The sequence below is a fragment of the Pelodiscus sinensis genome, chromosome 16 (genome assembly GCF_052426305.1).
Source record: "Pelodiscus sinensis isolate ZL-2025 chromosome 16, ASM5242630v1, whole genome shotgun sequence".
Classification (NCBI taxonomy): Eukaryota; Metazoa; Chordata; order Testudines; family Trionychidae; genus Pelodiscus; species Pelodiscus sinensis.
This window is the reverse complement of record NC_143067.1, coordinates 21167170-21186125: the sequence shown is the minus strand read 5'-3', so window position 1 is coordinate 21186125 and position 18956 is coordinate 21167170. Positions and strand designations below refer to the sequence as shown.

The window sequence follows — 18956 nt, the reverse complement described above, 5'->3', positions numbered from 1 at the left end:
AAATAAGCATCTCAGAGGTCGAGGGCTGAAAACCAGTTCCCTTGTTGCAATGCTGGGCTAATGGCATATAAAGTGACCATGCAAAAGTGTGGTGTCTTGATGAATTTGTTCAGATTGCACAGATTTAGAATTTATCTCCAGTCTCCCGGGCTGTGTCTAGATTGACATGATTTTACGCAAATACTTTTAACGGAAAAGTTTTTCCGTTAAAAGTATTTGCGCAAGAGAGCATCTATACTGGCATGTGCCTTTGCGCAAAAGACTAGCTTTTGCGCAAAAGCATCCATGCCAGTGTAGACGCTGTCTTGCGCAAGAAAGCTCTGATAGCCATTTTAGCCATCGGGCTTTCTTGCACAAGAAATCAACTTGGCTGTCTACACTGGCCCTCTTGCGCAAGAATACTTGCGCAAGAGGGCTTATCCCCGAGTGGGAGTGTCGGAGTATTTGCGCGAGACCCACTGATTTTGTACAGTACAAAGTCAGTGTTCTTGTGCAAATACTCGGGGCCAGTGTAGACAGACGGCAAGATTTTGTGCAAAAGTGGCTGCTTTTGCACAAACTCTTGCCAGTCTAGACGCAGCCCCAATGTCTGAGTTAAAAAGTAACGGGACTAGAAGCCTCTGTGCTGATGTAGGACCAGTTCTACAGCCCCTAGATCTAATAAGTGCAGCACCTCTTGTTGGAGCAGGGTGTCACGAGAGGTGTCCCGGAAGAGGGATGGAGTAAGAGGGTGGATAGAAGGCTTGGAAAGGAATGGGATGGTGTAACCGGACAAAATGATGTTGAACACCCATTTGTCTGAGGTGATGGAAGCCCACTGGTGGTAGAATGAGAGGAGACAAATTTGCAAAGTGTGTGGGGTTGTCCTTGGTATTGAAACTTGTAGGGGGTTTTCCCGGGCTCTTGACCAAGCCTTCAAATTTGTTTGTTGGCTGATGGCAGTTGAGGGGGCTGAGCCCAACGACTGTCTTAGTCTCGGAGGCCAAGTTTGGTTCCTATTGGGGTTGTTATCCTGCCATTGGTTGAGATACGCAGGGTAGCATGGCCGTTGACAGGGCTGGTACCAGTACTGTCTACGCCTGTTGGCCGTTGTATGCATCCACAATATGTAGAGAGTAGAGCAGTGTGAGAGTCCTTCATGGTGTTAAGGACTTCATTGGTTTTGGCCACAAATAGCTTCGCATGATCAAATGGCAGGTGGTCATGGTCCTCACTGCAGTATCAGCAGCATGAAGTGCTGCCTGGAAGGCTGACAGGAAATGACGTGTCCTTCAGATACTATGGCAGCAAATTGAGATCTCTTTGCCTCAGAAATGTCGTTCACAAAGTCCATGAGTTTGGTGTAATTGCGAAAGCCATATTTCCCTAGAAAGGCTGATTAGTTTGAAATTCTGAACTGTAAAGTTGCAGAAGTATACCCAAGAGGTCTTTATCTTCTGGAGTGGTGCGAAAGTGATGTGCAGCTTCTACTGCTAAGGAGTTTGGTGTGGGATCAGAAAAGAGAAATTTTGGGGTGTTGGCAGGTATATAGTATTTCTTATCCGCTTGCTTGCACTAAGGTGGGACAGCTACAGGAGTATGTCAGATTGCATTGGCTGGATCCAAAATGGCGGGATTGCTGGGGAGGGCAATTTTGGAAGATGGCGAGGATTGGAGCATATCAGTGAGCTTGTGCTGAGGTCAGAGACTTCCTCCGTAGCAATTTTAAGCTCAACTTCAACTCTCTTAAAGAGCTCATTAAAATCCATGGCTGAAGATGGACCAAAAACCATGAATTGGTATGTGGTGATGTATCAGGAGGTGACTCCTCCATTGCTTGAGGCACTTGAGGGTCTGGCTGTTACACCACTCACAATCTCATCGGTGCAACAGAAATAGCCTCTTTGTGGGGGCTCGGGTGCATACTATGGTGTCTCCTGTATGGCCACTGTACAGGATGCGGTACTGGAGGAGGCATCTAGTGTTGTCCATACCGGGGGGGGGGAGAGGGAACATCCCATGGGTCATAGTGGGGTTTATAATATTGTATTCAAGGACTGCAGTACGGGGAAGAGGAGGCTTGTTCACCTTCCTCTTCTCTGCTGGAGTACTGTAATGGCACCAGGGACATGTGATATAGTTGGTACCGGCAAACAGGGGCAGCCCGTGGCTATAGGTGGACTCAGCCGCCACCGCCCGGGGCACCTGCCAATGACGTCAGCCCATTCATGGCCCTGCAGGCGGGGGCGCCGATCACGCGTTCCATCTGGGGCGCCAGCTGCTGCAGCTGGCCTCGGGCCACCCCTGCCGGCAAAACTGTCAAAAAGTGGTGACTGAGGGGAAACGTCACTGTTAGGTCAGCATATCACATGTACAGCAATGGTACTGAAAGGATCGGTGCCAGAGTCTGCAATGTTAGTTTGTACATTGCCGATGGTGTGTTTGGTACAGATGGAAGCGACTGCTAGTAAGTTGGAGGTACTGAATATAAGGCTGGTGCTGCTACTCTGGTCGGTGCCAACAGTGTTGAGGAGCGAATGGACACCATCAGTGCAAAGGAAGTAGATGGTGCCATTGAGCAAACCAGCGGTGCCAGTAGTGGTGGTGCTGCTATAGTTGTTGGTACCAACCAATAGTGGATGTGACAGTACCAATGTAGTCAACAGTACTTTAAGATGTACCAGAGCGGCCACAGGATGGTGTCTGTACCCTTTGCAGTTGGCGTGGTCAACAGTGCCGCAATGCCTGAGGTACCCAGAGCATTAAAAATACTGATGCAGAACCTTTGTACTGATGATCTGGGAGGAGACTCCTTTCAGGAGGAGGGCTTGTGATGAGGAACTCCTCTTTCTTGGTGCCTTTTGCCCTGAGGGAGATCATAGCTCCCTAGGTTGAACTCCTGGCTTCGAGGCAGGATGCGCATTTTTTTTCCCCAGAAGATCAGCTTCAGATGAAGGTCCCTGTCCCTGCAAGTTCTTGCCTTGAGTTTGGCCAGTGGAGACAATTTTGGGAAGAATGGTACTCTGCTAAAAAACTGATGCAGTGTGAGTATCTGTTAGAAATGGAGATTGTTCTCTGCAGGAGGCGCAACATTTGAAATCTGGAGAACTCAGCATGATGTTCCCCTCCCACCCCCCAAATGAACTACAAGTAACTAACTAGATCAGTGTTTCCCAAATGGTTTTCCACGGACCCCCGGACTTATGCAAAGTGAAAATAAGAGTTCCGTGAGAAAATTCCATTACAATAACATTTTATGATTAAAAAAATAATATTAAGCATTTATGAATTTAATTGAAAACAATTTTCATTTGTGTTTGCCACAATAAGTGTCCCTGTGTAATGCCAGCTTAGCCAGAGAGCAAGGACGATGATATCACCACTCAGCATTGCTCATGCAGTCAGTCAGTAGTGCAATCCCCTGTTATATACCACCATAAATCACAGTACTCACTCTCAGGGAGCGTGGATCATGTGGGTGACTGAATACAAATATACTAGCACCACACTGGACAAAGTCGAAGCTGATCGAAATCGTTTCATATGGCCAAATAATAAAAAAAATGTAAAGAAGTTTCTCTGATTACAATTTGAGGCGGCTTATGTCAAGAATATTCAGCTTTATCAAGATGTGCAATTCGTCATTTGTTACCCTCATCCAGCGCATACTTGTGCAAAAGTGGGATCTCAAATTAGGCAGCAACAAAAATGAAATACAGAAATTGACTGAATGCCGACCAGATATGCGAATCCAACTTTCAGTATTAAACCAAATATAAAAAGAATTTGCCAAGAAAAGAAGAAAAACCACTCTTTGCACTGACAACTGACAATATAATGGATATTAGTTTGTTAGCTTTATTTTTGGTACACATTAAATGTGATTTTTGTTTTTAAATATGTGCAATGAAACTAAATGTTGATCTCATGATCTTGTTTAGCATTTGTTTATTATCCACAAATAAGTAAGGTCTGCTTTTTCAGCTCTGTATAAGACTTATTAGGGGTTCCACAAAATTCTTTCGAATTTAAGAGTGTTCCAAGGCCAAATAAAATTGGGAAACACTGAACAAGATAATTAAGAAAACAACACTAAGTGACTAATAACTGACTAATGACTAAGAAGGATTTCAAAAGTGTGAAATAAGGCAGACAACTGCAGAGCTCAGTCTCAGACCGAGGGCAGCTGAAAAGAACTGGAGGGTTCAGGCCATGCATGGGCAGCGCCTACTGGCATGGCGCACACTGGTTCGCACTGTGCATTTGCAGCCCCCACAGGAACTGCTTCAAAATCTCCGATCTAGGCGCCAGGATAGCACCAAGACCAAGCATGGAGTTCCACGGGGACCTCTTGTACATCCATAATTTCCTGCAACCAACTGTGAAAACGTAAAAACTGATAAAAAGATACATCCATATATTATATATATATATATATATAAAACACACACACACACACACACACACACACACACACACACACACACACACTTAAATATCAATATCCACTGAAATTACTAAAGTGAACTTTGCCAAGTGTAGGTATATTTAGTAATCCAAATCCCAATTTTGGAAAACCAAATTATATACTATACTAGTTCTATGATTTTGGGATAGTGATAAGACTTGTTTATTATGGAAATATGAATAAAGATTCACACATATCTTCAAGATGAGGAAGGGGATAGGAGGTAAAACTTACTTTGAGCTCCTCCATCTGAAGACAATAAAGTAAAACCAGGTCTTGTATCTGCGATGCAAAAAATTCACAACTACTGTTTTTCAGTTAAATTTTTAACTATTCATATGCTGACTTACAGAGAAGTGTTGTAACAATTCATCTTTCTCCTCTTCTACAAAGCCACCGACAGTTAGAGCTTTGGGGCGGTGATCTACCACCATATGATTCAACGTGCCCCTTCCTCTCCCACCACGACCTCTTCCTCTTCCTCTTCCCTGAACGGATACCACCTTTCCACGACCTACAGGCAAGATACCTAAGCGAGCCGCCTATCAAAAGGAAAGGAACATGATGGGCAAAATAATCTTCAGCTTTCATGGGAGCTGAAAACTGTATGTAACAGATATGAAGCACTGGGGCAACAACTCCTTACAAACTCACCTCAACCTGTAGTTGACTGAGCTTTTTCCGCAACTCTGTTGTGTCTTCTCCAGAAGACAATCTTTTATGAAAGTCCAGTTCTGCATCCAAGAGCTCCTTTTGTGCCTTAAAAAAATGTGGATATTAGTATTTCTTAATGCCTTTTATTCCATTTTCTTTAGCCACTACCATTAGGAAAACCCCATAATATCCATATTACTCCCTAAGTCCAATGTTTGTGCCCAGTAAAAGAAAATGTATTCAACTCTGAAGAGAAAAGATTTAAAATTCCTTTCCTAAGTACAAATGTCAGGTTGGTAAAGATCCTTTGGACAAGCAAACTAGGATTTTAGTGAGCTCTTCTCAGATGACCACTGAATTACTTGGTTCAAAAGCTCTTTTCTATTGGAGTTGATAAATTTGCTCATGCTTATACATATCAGTAGGTATCTGGTTATAAGGATCACAGTTAAGGTTTTTGGGTTTTTTAATGTTTTCACAGGTAAGAAAGGATTTTATTCGCAATGCTGAAGGAGGACAGTTTTACCGCTTGTGGGAGTATCAATTAGTAGTCATTTGTATCCACACTAATCTCTTTGTCCTTGCTAGGGATGTAAAAATCATTTGAAAATGTAACTACCAGCTCCTACCAGTTAACTGGAACCAATAAACTTCACCCATTAAGGGTGAGACTTACCAGTTAACCATTTACATCCCTAGTTCTTGCACCTAAGGCTTTTGCTTAAACCTTTACAATATGGACCTTTACAAATGTCTGCAATTAAAACAGTACCCCTAATGCTTAACATTGATATTACATGTTATTGAGCTAGAAAAGTAATCAATACCTTACTGGTATAATTCATGCAGGACAAACCGGCAAATACTGAGTAACATGACATAGTTCACATTCAGGACTCAAAGAACAGGATTGATAAGAAATACTAATGATTAAATTGACTACACAATTTGATTTCTTTTCAGAACTAATGTGATGTATTTTAGAAGCTGACATTCAAGCAATGTCTGTAATCAACTAAGGTTTGAAATATGCTCAAATTACTGTAACTACGTATACCAGTTCTCTATGTACCAGTGTTGTAAAACATAGTAAAGCTTCCCCCTTTGTTCTATACCCATGCTTAATTATCCACACTAAAAGAGTAGGTGAGAAAGTAAACCTGAAGACTACTATTACACAGCTTGCTAAAAATCCCAGTAATGATTTATTTCATATCATTATTAACATAATCTCTCTCCCTCATGTACAGAAGCAGGATAATGCACACACCTCTGTCTTGGACTTCAGTTTAGATGGTGTAGAAGATACAGATGAAGTTTTCAATTCATCCTTTAATTGAGAAATCTTTCCTGTTAGCTCTTTCAAAGTCTTCATTAGTTCTGCCCTCTCCTCTGGTTTCATGGCTTTATTTTTCTCCAACTTAGATATCAACATCTATATAGGTTTAAAAAAACTGAGTAAGATGATACAATTTAGACCAGTGGTTACCAACCAGTAAATCAGGAACTACTGGCAGATCCTGGAGCCTCTGACAGGTGATCTTGACTGGTTTGGCCAAGAGGCTATCAAATGCTGGCACTTCAGCTGCCCGTCCCTACACTGCTGCTCATCTCCTCCTGCCTTTTGCCTTGAGCTGCCCCCACATTCCCCCACTTGCTGGGTTGGGCAGGGCAGGAAGAGGAAGAAGTGCTGATGTCAGGGTACCCCCTCTCCACAAAATGGAGGAGGGAACAACAGGGCCTGGGATGCAGGGAGTTTGCTGGCTGCTTTTGAGAGTGGTACAGCGTCAGAGCATGGCTGAGTCTGCCTTAGCCCCACTGCACCACCTGTGGTAAGCAGTGCCCAGCTAGAGCCTGCATCCTGAACCCCTGCCCCAGCCAAACCCCCTCCTGCACCCCAAGTCCCTGACCTAGCCTTGAGCCCCCCCAAGACCTAAACTCCCTTACAGAGCCTGTACCCTGAACCCCCTCGTGCACTCCAACTTCCTGCCCCAGGCTCAGATCAGAGCAACTCCAAATCCCTTAACCCGAGACCAGAGTCTGCGCTCCAACCCTCTGCCTCTGCTTGATGAAAGGGAGGAAGGATGGTGGAGTAGGGGAGGATAGAGTGAGCAGGGGTGCGGCCCTGGAGAAGGGCACAAATGAGGTGGGGCAAGGGTATTTTTGGTGTGAGGTAGATCCTGGATGGCACTTAAATTCAACAAAGTGATCTTGTGCTTAAAAAAGTTGGAGATCACTGATTTAAACAATCAAATTGAATAATTTTGGTGCCCACTGGAATCAGAATGCAACAGCTAGAAAAAATTTCAGAATTACCTTTTGACATTCTATTTGTTTTTCTAACATCTCCTGCTTCTTTTTTCTCATATCTTGCTGTAGTTTCATTGCCTCCTACATGAGAAGGACATACTTTCAGTTAGTTATTGGACATACTCAAGTTACGATGAGGAGGAAGAACTAAATTAAAACCACACCACTTTGTCTTAGCTGAGATCTAGAGTAACATCCATTTAATATCACATTTGTCCTGCACTGACATACAATGCTACACTTGACAGCAAGATGGATTCAGTAAGTCTTTCATCCCAAAGAAGGTCAATGGCAGCTTTTCTAACACCCCTTCTACAATGCCAGAGATTTTATGGTTTTTCTTTATAAAAAAGCCCTAATGAAGACTAAAGATCTGTGCATTACTCAAACGTAAAAAAGCTCTGATCCTGATTCACTGTGTCACTAACACCTAATTGCTCCAAGTGAATGCTGCAACATGCACACAAAACAAGTGACAGCATAGACCACTTAAATGAAAACATTTGTCTATCCCACTTCATCTTTTTACAAACATTCTCTCAAACAAGTAGGATAATTTACAACTTTAGAAGAGAGGAAACACTCTGATAAGGAGAGCATTTCCAGGAAAGAAAAAAAAAAATGCAATACTGTACACTTAAAACCATACGCTCCCTTTACTGCAAAGGGGAAGAACTCTTGAAAACCACTGGGCCCACCTGGAAGTCTATAATAAAAAATGTGGGTTCACTGTAAGAGGCAAATCATCCCAGAATGGCTCACTGCTCTACAAGAAAGTTAAAGCTATGTGACAAGGTGTATCAGGCCCTGAAGCCCCCTTCTGGAGGCCTCATGGTTCTACCATACTCTGCCCCCAAAAGAGCTGTAGAGTCCTCCAAGATACCCAAAAAAGCTGCAAGGGGTCAGCCAGCCAGGGCCCAGCAAACTCAGAAACTAAAGAGCCAGAATGAGTGCAAAGGGCTGGCTTAGTCTGGGGCTGCAGGAGGTACAAGGGCCAAGGCAAACAATTACTAGCAGAGACTGAAGGAGCCAAGCAAAGTGCTCCTAGATGGCTCTGTGATGCAAGATAAGGGCCACAGGCAAGTGGCCCAGGGAAATACAATTAGCTAAAAAGAACATGGCACAAGGCTGCAATTTAGAGGTGTTCCTGGTTTGAGATCTGGAGTAGTGGACAGGCCAAGGTCCTCCCATCAGCCACTGGAGAAGTGGCTAAATCCTTCCTGAAGAAAGGGCTGACTGTACAACAGTGTTACCTTAGAAAGGGCTGAACTGAGACTCAATCTGCTGGAGAGCTGGGGTCAGTGACCTGAGTTCAAGAAGAGTGGCTGAACTGGAAACCCTGAGGTCACTGAGGACTCATGGGAAGGCAAAGAAGAATCCCCAAGACCACTACTTCAGAGCAGGAACACTTGCAAAGTAATCTGATGCCATGATGGGCCCTGTTGGATGGATTGACTAAAAGACTGAGCCTGTAGAAGGCTACAGGACATTACTAAAGGCTTTGAGATAGGCTTTGTGAATTGTAAACCCCACAGAGATTTGTCTGTTTTCATGCCTGGACTACATGTGACTTGGTCAGCGGAATGATTCATCAGAGACCCACCTGACAAACACAGGGGCCGTCAGCTGGCACCATGAGCTGAGAAATTCAGAAAAAAACTGCAGGTACATGCACTCACCCAGGAAATATGCTGATGTAAGAGGTCATTTCTTTACAAGGACCTTGACTTTTATAATATCCATTAAAAATGAATACAGGCAGTCCCCGGGTTACATGGATCCGACTTACATCGGATCCCTACTTACAAACGGGGTGAGGCAACCCCACACTAGCTGCTTCCCCTCAGCAGACCAGGGAGACACGAAGCTAGTGCCCCCCCCCCAGCAGACCAGAGAGACGCAGAGTGGCTTTTCTCAGCAGACACCTCAGCTTGAAAATAAAGGACTGAGGGAAGTGAGGTGTGGGAGAATAAAACTGAGCTCTGGAGAAATGTTTGGCTAGAGTTTCCCCTACAATATGTACCAGTTCCGACTTACATACAAATTCAACTTAAGAACAAACCTACAGTCCCTATCTTGTAAGTAACCTGGGGACTGCCTGTATACAAAATTACCTGTTTCTTTTTAAGGGCCTCTTGAACATCATGGGATTTAGAACCTGTACCAGATTTCACAGACGTCTTTAAGTTTGGGGAACTGTACACCATTTTTGTATGGATTGTAGAAGAAGGAAATGTCTGAAATAACAGAATGCTGAAGTCAATTAGATTATTATCCTAGCACATGGTTATAAGCACATGAACAAGCTTTAAGAGTAATACCTCCAGGGCATGTCTAGACTACATCCATCTTTCTTTGTATCAAAATTGCAAATGAAGCCGGGATTTGAGTTTCCCGTGCTTCATTTGCATAATGGCGTCTGCACGTTTTCGAAAAAGGGCTTTTTGAAAGTGAAATCACCATCTAGATGCAGTTCTTTTGGAAAAAATTTTTTTGAAAGATTCTGTACTCCTGAGGGTTCCCCCCCCCCCTTGAAAAAGGTCTAGACGGCAGTTTCATTTTTGAAAAGCCCTTGGTACGGCCACCACTATGCAAATGAAGCATGGGAAATTCAAATCCCGGCTTCATTTGCAATTTTCATCAGTCTAATTTACATCCCTCTTTCAAAAGAGAGCTGTAGTCTAGTCATGCCCCCTGTTTACAACTAAGATGTCTAAAAAGAAATTATGCTATTTGACATTTAGGTGATGCATGACAACTTACTATACAGAGCAGTGTTTGCAAGCAATTAAAAAAATTAACAACTAATCGCTGTTAAACAACTTAATGCCGTTTATTTAAACATTTGTAGATGTTTTCTACCTTATCAAATATAAAGATTTCTATTACAGCACAGAATACTAAGTATACAGTGCTCACTTGATTTTTTGGTTAAATATATCTGCAACATAAAAATGATAAAAGAAATAGTATTTTTCAATTTCTTTATTGCGGAAGTGCAACTTACAAATGTAGATTTTTTTTTTGTGGTTACATAACGGCAGTCAAAAACAAGACTATGTAAAACTTCAAAGCCTACCAGGCCACACAGTCTTACTTTTTGCCAGCCAGGGGCTAGGACAAACAAGTTTGTTTATATTTATAAGAAATGCTGCTGCACTGGGGTGCGATCTTTTTATCAGGAAAGTTAAGTTTAACAAATATAGGATTATGTACAAAAAATTACTGCATTCAAAAATAAAACAATGTAAAAACTTCAGAGGCTACATTGTGAACACAAAGGTGGCAACAGTAGAAAGAGAAGGTGAGTGCAATAATCTCTTTTGTTGAACAAGCTCAAAAACTTCTCATACAAAGAGAAGTTGGTCTAACAAACAATATTACCTTGCTTCTTTAATAACCTGGGATCAACATGCTATAACTACACTTCAAGTATAATAAACATGAGTGCATACAGGAATCAATAACAGCATAATTCTGCCCAGAAGAGTGAAGCCTGAATGCTTGCCAAACAAAAACACCCCATCACTTCTCCCCTATTCAAAGGACTTATTTAGAGAATACTGCAGGGAACGATAAGAGACAGTGAGGCCATAGCAAGGTGATGCTGTCAGTTACACAAACCACAGCAGGATCAAATTCATCTCTACTAACCACCATGGAGACTAAGCATATTACTTTTGCATTATATACAGGTTACCAATCATACTGTAACATTGCACTCTGCTCAGAATTTTCTAAATGCGATTCCCATTAAAAGAGCAATAGTTGTTCAGCCTAAACCTTGCATGATTCTTCCTTTCCCCCTATAAGTATGTCCTTTGGTTAGCAGCACTACTCAGCACCACAGCATCAGTGCAACTCAATCCCCATTATCTGATCTGTATGAAGATCACTATACAACCATCTAAAAAGTACCTACTCATGCAGGTTGGTGCACACAAAGGCTACGTCTACACTACAAGTTCTCAGCAAAAAAATATGCTAATGAGGGACTCATTTGCATGAGTCGTCTCATTTGCATATTTTCTGCCAATCCATTTTGTGATGGGGTTTTTGCACTAAAACATGCAGTATGGATGTTGTCTTTTTGGGCAAAAACACCTTTTTCTGCAAGATCCTTACACCCCAAAAAAATGGTTAAACCTATCTTGCGGAAAAAGGGGTTTTTGCCCAAGAAGAAAACATCCACACTGCTCGTTTTTGCACAAAAACGGATCGGCAGAAAATATGCAAATGAGATCAAGACTCTCATTAGCCTATTTTTTGCACAGAAAACTTGTAGTGTAGACGTAGCCAAAGAGTAAGTTTACAGGAATAAGAAAAGGAATCTAGTCATTAGAGAGTCTCATCGCAAATAGGAAATTGGAGATACAGAGATTAAATTACTTGCTTGAGATTACACAAAATATTAATGGAACAACCATATACAGAACCCACAAGTTGTATTTACTCATCCTCCAATCTAAAGAATAGTTAAAGTACTAAATTTTAAAAATGTACAGACACTAATTTTTGTCAGACATACCTGAGAATCCTCTGCAGTAGCACTGGACTGGTTTAACAAATGTGCTGTATCTGTCTGGTTTCCACCTGCTGCTCCAAGGCGACGTTTAACTGAAACCTTATTAAGGACATAAGCACCCGATGCCAGTGGTTTACTTATCACCTATATATGAGTACATATAAAAAAAGAAAGATTATATAATTGCATTTTTAAAGTATTGTTCACTTCAAAGCATTGTTGATCTTAAAAGCTTTGACTAGTCTGACAAAGCAGCATCATTTCGCACGAGAGCAGTATACCTTAGACACATTGCTATGTACCGTTGCAGATGACGGTTGGGCAGTCAGTGTTTGTTGCTGAAGATGAAGCTGGTGATGCAGAGACTGTGGTGGTGGTTGCTGATGATGGTGCAGGTGCTGCTGCAACAGTGGTGGCTGCTGCTCACCTTCCCTATGCCATAGAACTCTTATGAATCGATTGTTTAAAACTGCCTCTGTGCTGGAAATGGCCTTTCTGGCCTCATCATTAGTTAAATATTGAATTAGAGCAGCTTCAGGATCATTCTTGAAAGCAACCTAAAACAGAAGTTTAGCATTTATGAACAATTACCACTGATAAATATGAAACAAAGCATCTGAAACTTCATGTAAAACTATATTTGACAAATATCCACAAGAAAGAAGGGAGCTGTATTTTTCCAAGTATTGATTGCACAAAGATGACACACAGGTAAGTCAAAACCAAATGTCTTCTGACATACATAAAATCTATGGTCTATGCTGTGTAAAATATGTAGTAAAATACAGTACCATTGCACTATTTGTCACCATTAAATATTCACTAAGACATGAGACAGGAAGAATCATTGCTACTCCTATCACAGATGCTCTCTGCATTCCCAGTTCCTTTAAACCTCTTATGGAAGGGCAGGGTTTGAATCCATACAAGACTAATTATGCAATGTATTTAATTAAGCCTTTGGATTCTGCACAAGGGCCCAATCAAGTAACTACAGTGCAAGCCACAAAGGGTTGCTCAATTTTTAGGAACAACACCTCCTAATTCCTTGACACACATTTGAGGAAAAACAACTGTTTTATTCCATGTCAGTATCCAAGTCCAATTTTATTTTCCAGTATGGTTTTCCCTGAGGTCCCTAGTTTATTCTCTTGGGACTAACCTGCCAGTCAAAGACAAAGAGCCTGGAAACTTTGCATGTTAAAACAGCCTTCCTTTTGTGAGGGAATTCTTTGTTTCTATATTCTCCCCTTCCATGGAAAATTACCTGGTCCGACCCTACCAGTTGGGGTGGTCACACATCTTCTTAAGACCAACCACTGCTTAGAGTTAAAGGACAAAGGTGGCTGTTTACAGGTGATTACCCAGAGACTGAGGTGTCCCATCAGCAGGAACACCATTAATGGCTTTCATTTGCACATGTAAAACCATAAACCATTCTCTATTTCATAACTAACTTTATGTACAAGAAAAAAAACTTTAAAAACAACAAATATCCTAATAGCACTTTAAAAAGCGAACAAAACATGTAGATGGTATCATGAGCTTTCATGGGCAAAACCCTCTTCAGATGATCCTTATGTACAAGAGAGATACATACACCAAAATAGGATATACATATCCGGCAGATTGTGACATTAAAATTGAGTTTATGTGAGGTATTTTGTCCAACATCTTTGAGTTATACATATTTGTCTCTAAGACAATTTCATAAAACATGGGGGAAGGACCAGTCACAATTATATTTTTAAAATATACTATTTTTGGTGGCAAGTAGTTTATTACCAATAGAGTATAGAGAAACCTAGACATTTTCAGACTAATAATGTCTTTACTCATATTGAATGCAAAACATGGGCAGATTTTCAGAAGTCCCACTTCTTATTCAGTTCCTATCAAAAACCTGAAGGAAGCCAACCTACTGTCCCAGCCAAAAAGTGGGAAACAACTGAGTAAGATTTTAGCCTACAATTAGAAATATTTTGTTTATATACTGTTCTTCATTCCAAACAATCCCAAGGGCCATGACCTGAATTGTAGTCACATCTGTGATGGAAAATGGCAGTGAATTTACATGCAAAGCCTTTGGGTGAAAGATGCTTTGATAAACCTTATGAAAAACATGATGGCATCTTCAATCCCCACACAAAAACAGGGAGGATTTTTTTTTAACAAGGTATCTTCCAAATATCAAGTGTCCAGTGCTCAATGAATGTTGCCATTTCAGACCTAATGCTTAATGCCCATGCTTTACCCTCAATTTTGAGAGTTTAAAATGCACCTGCACAGCAAGAAGCTTCTGCAATATTTTAACAGAATGGAGACAGTAATGCAGAGTGCACCAGGAAGAAGCAGCTTCTGATACAGTACCTCACATTCCCCCTTTACCTATCCTGACTTCCCAAAAGATACAATATGGTTGTTTGACAAAGTTATTGAAGAGATATCAGGAAAAGATATCTTGATTTTACCTGAATGTTAACAATAGTTCCAAATTTGCTGAAATGTTCATTGAGTTGTGTAATATTATTCAACTCAGGTGGGATTTTTCGAACTTCCAGCCTGGTGTTAGTGTACTGATTCTTTTTCATGAACGCTGGTTTATTCTGATTATTGGCTTGCCTAGAAAAAGCAAGAGCAAGGTAACATTTTTGAGAAACATACTTGTGTTTAAAGGCAGCAAAAATATTGTTTCATGCTAACTAAATAGCCTACTGTGCATTACTCTCAATATGACACTCTCAAGGTTTAGTGAGAATATATTATATGTAGCTTTTAACATCTGTATTATCAAATGGAAGGAGTTCATTCACTAGACCACACAATCTTTTCAGAGATCTCTGGCTCAGACAATTATATTCAGAATACTGAATGAAATCTATTTTACATTACAGATTAGTCTGCTGCACTTAGATAATCTCGCCATCCTTTCTGGCCTTGTACTCTAACTTATGAGTTCTTACTTTCCCATCCAGGGTTTCTTTACAGGCGGCCCTTCCATGCTACTTGGAGGTCTTTTCCTGTTGTCTGGCTCAAGAACCACTCTGGTTACATTGCTGCTGTTATTTGCAACAGAAAGGGGAGTTTCTGTCTGGATGATAATGTTGGCAGCTGGAGAAAAAAGAAGCACATTAATTAAAATGCTCTAACCTAGGTATTTCCAAAATTAATATTTAAATGTCAAAAATGAGTAAAATTTAAAAAACAAGTGTCAAAAGGGTAGCCGTGTTAGTCTGAATCTGCAAAAACGATGAGGAGTCCTGTGGCACCTTATAGACTAACAGATTTATTGGAGCATAAGCTTTTGTGGGCAAAACGAAGTGGTTCTTTGCCCACGAAAGCTTATGCTCCAATAAATCTGTTAGTCTATAAGGTGCCACAGGACTCCTCGTCGTGTTTAAAAAACAGGTTGTTTAAAGAAAAGCACAAGTATACATCTTTACTATATATTTTAGAAACTTGCCTCCGTCCGTCCTTCCATGAGTCCGTTCAAGAACTCTTCCTAAATGGTACCAAATTTAGAATGCAGTTTCCTCTTCTGATAAATTGTCATAACTTAGAGCAATGTCAGGGTTTGATTGTGCCAGGAGAACGAAATATGCGTGCATTGGATTGTTTTGCATAAGATGGAAAAGGATTTGGAAGGAGGGGCAATAATACTGTAGAATGATCACAATGGGTCATCAAGGGGCCAGAGATGGAGACCAGGACAGCTATAATCCCACTGGGCCAGCAGGAGGTAGGGTGGGGTGTAGAAAGGAACAGATATCTCACGGATGGCCAACCCATTCTGGGCAAACAACCAGGGCACAGTTGTCGACCAAAAAAAAAAAAAAAAAAAAAAAAAAAAAACACACACTCTAAAAAAGGCTCTGCCCCTTTAAGAAACCACATTAAAAGGCATTTTTGAGGCTTTTTGGCCATAGCAGGCTCCCACCACCTGCCGCCATCTTTATTTCTGCAGCTTTCATGGCTGCACCAAACAGCTCCCCTGCCCAGGTCAGAACAGGGAGCTGGGAGGAGAGGGCCATTTTTGGGGACACAGGGGCAGCTTTCAAGCCACAGGAAGGAGGGGGGAGTGTGCTTCATGAGCTGTACACTGGGGGTGTGGGGGGGAGGGAAGAGGAGAGAAGCCACATGCGGCTCATGAGCCTCGGGTTGGCCACAGCTAAGCTACTATATATTTTAAAGTTTGTCTTTTTGTGGGTTTGTGTCCCCCCCAGCTGGGGGACAGGCATACCAGCACTCAGCAGGGCCAGCTGCAGTAGCCAGTGACCTAGCCCCAAGCTTCTTCAGAGAGAAGGCTGGGATTATCTTCTCTCCCTGGGGCAGTCTGTATACCGAAACTCTGATCCCCAGAACAATGATTTAAATGAGCCCTCAAGAAAATTGAGTTAAGGATCCGAGCAAAGCCGGTTTAATCTTTAATAGTGGATATATGTTTGTTCAGCTATAAGTACTAAAAATTAAAGATTTTGATAAGGTGGTTAAATTTGTTTATGGAATTACTTCAGGGAATGCAGATAACTTGCTTAACAATAAGCTAGGTTGCAGATGGTAATAATCTATTTTAAAATTGACTTTAAACAAGCATCATATTAAAATTAGAGAAAAATCTGTCAATTAAACCTCATAGTTTAACTTACAAAGTAAACATTGGCCTATTTAAGTCAATTAAAGTATGGGGCTTCAGCAGATGTTTGTGGATGTCTGCTCAGGCCAAAATTAACATTTTTTAGCAAGGCTTGCTTTCCTGGGCTGAAGATCAAGACAAAGGTGAGAGGCTGCAGAAGTGCTGAGCAGCTGCAGATCACTATTAGGTGCAATTAAGAAAACTAGAGTGGTTAAGAATATTTGCCTGGCACTTTATTGCATCTTACTTAGATGCTGCGATTGCCATTAGTCTTTCATTCCCCCATGCCAAATATTCATTCCCCTAAAAAGAAGCTTCTGGAACCGTACATCATTTCATATGCTTTGTATAAACTACCAGAGACTTTGGTAACACTCAGTTACACTAGTCAGAACGAAGGACACAGGATGCACAGATTTCTTCATCTTAAATATAAAAACAGCTTGCAAAGTATGTGAACCTCTCTTAGCCCAAGCAAACTTCAGTAGAAGGGGATTGAAACAAAATTTACCCATACTGTTCTGGATTTTCCCCATTCTGAAATGCATTCTCCAAAGGAATGTGATAGTGTAAATAGTTAACTGATGAGCCTGGGCTCGTCGGTTAATCTTCAGTTAACGCAGCTCCCTCACCATCAGAAGCAGCAGCGCAAGAGGGGAGGTAGGCCCTCCCTTCTCCAAATGAAAATATGTAACTACTGAAAATTTCAGCAGTTACGCGTTTACTTGAAGACATGCATTTTAACATCCCTAATTCTCAGAGAGGAATCTCTTAGAGTTTGTAATGAAGTTAATTCTGAGTTTACAGCATCACAATCTAATGCTACAGATTCCACACTAAGATTTCACAACTAGACAATTAGTAAAGATGATGACTCATTATGGAGGGAACTCTGCAGCTATGTGTCTCTTTGCAAATCTGCTTTCCAGTTTTGCTGCCTAGTAAATATATGAAGTACAAATAGCTGCATCCTCAAATCCCCCTCTCCTCCACCCATTGTGGTAGTTTCTTTCATACTATTGTGGACCCTAACAGACTTTTTTTAAAGCTCACAGGTCTTATGTGCAAGCTGAAGGTTTTTTTTTTTTTAAATACATGAAAATTAGCTCTTCACTTAGACTATACCAGCTCAAATCAATATATGCAACAGTTCTATTGACAAAGATGTAAAATTTCATGTGTGACAGACAGCCTGTTTCAATTAAGGTACCTTGCCTAAAATAAACCAGACCCTCCAGTGTTCAAGCTCTGCCACAGCAGCTCCTTTGTTGTCACACTCACTTCAGACGACACAGGGAATTGAATGAGTGAAGGTGGCTCGGATGGGCATTCTGATGCCCCTGCTGCCAGAATGAACCTTTGTTCCTTTAAAGCAGTGTTTAGGCTGCTAATGTTATAATTAGGGATGTAAAATAGTATTCAAAAATTATCCAATTAAACATTATGTTTAACTGGTTAACTGGGATCCTGCAGGTGTGCGGACTGCTCCAGCCTGGCTGGGCAGCCAGTTAACCAGTAGTCATGCTGGTAAGGGCAATGCTTACCAGGTAACCAGTTAACCCTTTACATCTCTAGTTATAATGGGTATGGTTTTAGGATCAGGAAGCTTTTTGCCCCATCTCATCTTGTTAAGTGAATTTGAAAATGAGAGAGAAAAGTGATTTGTATTATGCAGTAGTCCATACACTAGCAAAGCAGATCAAGAAATTGGGCTTTTTTTAAAAAGCTTTTAGATCAAGTTATCAAAATCATTAATAAGAACATTGACATTTAAGTGTGTGTGTGTGTGTGTGTGTGTGTGTGTGTGTGTGTGTGTGTGTGTGAAAGTTAATGCCCAAATGTTACTTCAAAGGCTCTTTTTGTTTCAGCCTACAACAAAATAAAACCAAGTGATAATTGGCTCAACTCTGCTCATAAGATTAGTCACAGCAGTATCATAAGAACATAACATACATAAGAACAAACCAATGGTCCATCTAGCCCAGTATCCTGTCTGCAGACAGCGGCCAATGCCAAAAGCCCCAGAGGGAGGGAACAACAGGTAATTCAGAAACCTTTCTTACCTCTTGGATTTGTATCCATCTCCCCAGATGTTAGGCCAATCAGATTTGGTCGCTGTGTCTGTGTTCTTGTAAAGAACTGTCTGTACTGAGATCTACCAGCACTGGTAATACTGGGTGCTTCTGGGTTATAGCCATCTGGTTCATATGTATCTATCAAGAGACAGAAAAAGAAATAGGGATTCTAAATAGTTCCAAAATTCCAGCTTAGTTGTTTTGAGGAAAATGATCTGAATGTAGCATGTCTTCTGTACTACACTGAGCAGATAGGCCTGGTCTCAGGGAAAAGATATTACACAGAGTTCAGCTAGATCATCCTGAAGATCC

The 18956-nt window shown here is 41.3% G+C and overlaps 1 protein-coding gene across 3 annotated transcripts in view; it reads right to left on the bottom strand.

Moving 5' to 3' along the window:
- The window catches only part of RBM27 (RNA binding motif protein 27), a 53100-nt gene that overhangs the window by 13467 nt on the left and 20677 nt on the right, over positions 1-18956 (bottom strand). For 2 of the 3 annotated variants that reach the window (XM_006128556.5, XM_006128558.5), the window contains 10 exons: positions 18633-18782; positions 14900-15047; positions 14408-14558; positions 12218-12493; positions 11940-12080; positions 9526-9648; positions 7418-7492; positions 6372-6536; positions 5102-5206; positions 4798-4989 (listed from right to left, as the gene is read on the bottom strand). In XM_006128556.5, the coding sequence (XP_006128618.2) occupies positions 4798-4989; positions 5102-5206; positions 6372-6536; positions 7418-7492; positions 9526-9648; positions 11940-12080; positions 12218-12493; positions 14408-14558; positions 14900-15047; positions 18633-18782 (1526 nt within the window). The remainder of the gene's footprint in view (positions 1-4797; positions 4990-5101; positions 5207-6371; positions 6537-7417; positions 7493-9525; positions 9649-11939; positions 12081-12217; positions 12494-14407; positions 14559-14899; positions 15048-18632; positions 18783-18956) is intronic. The other variant, XM_006128557.5, reaches the window with a different exon arrangement.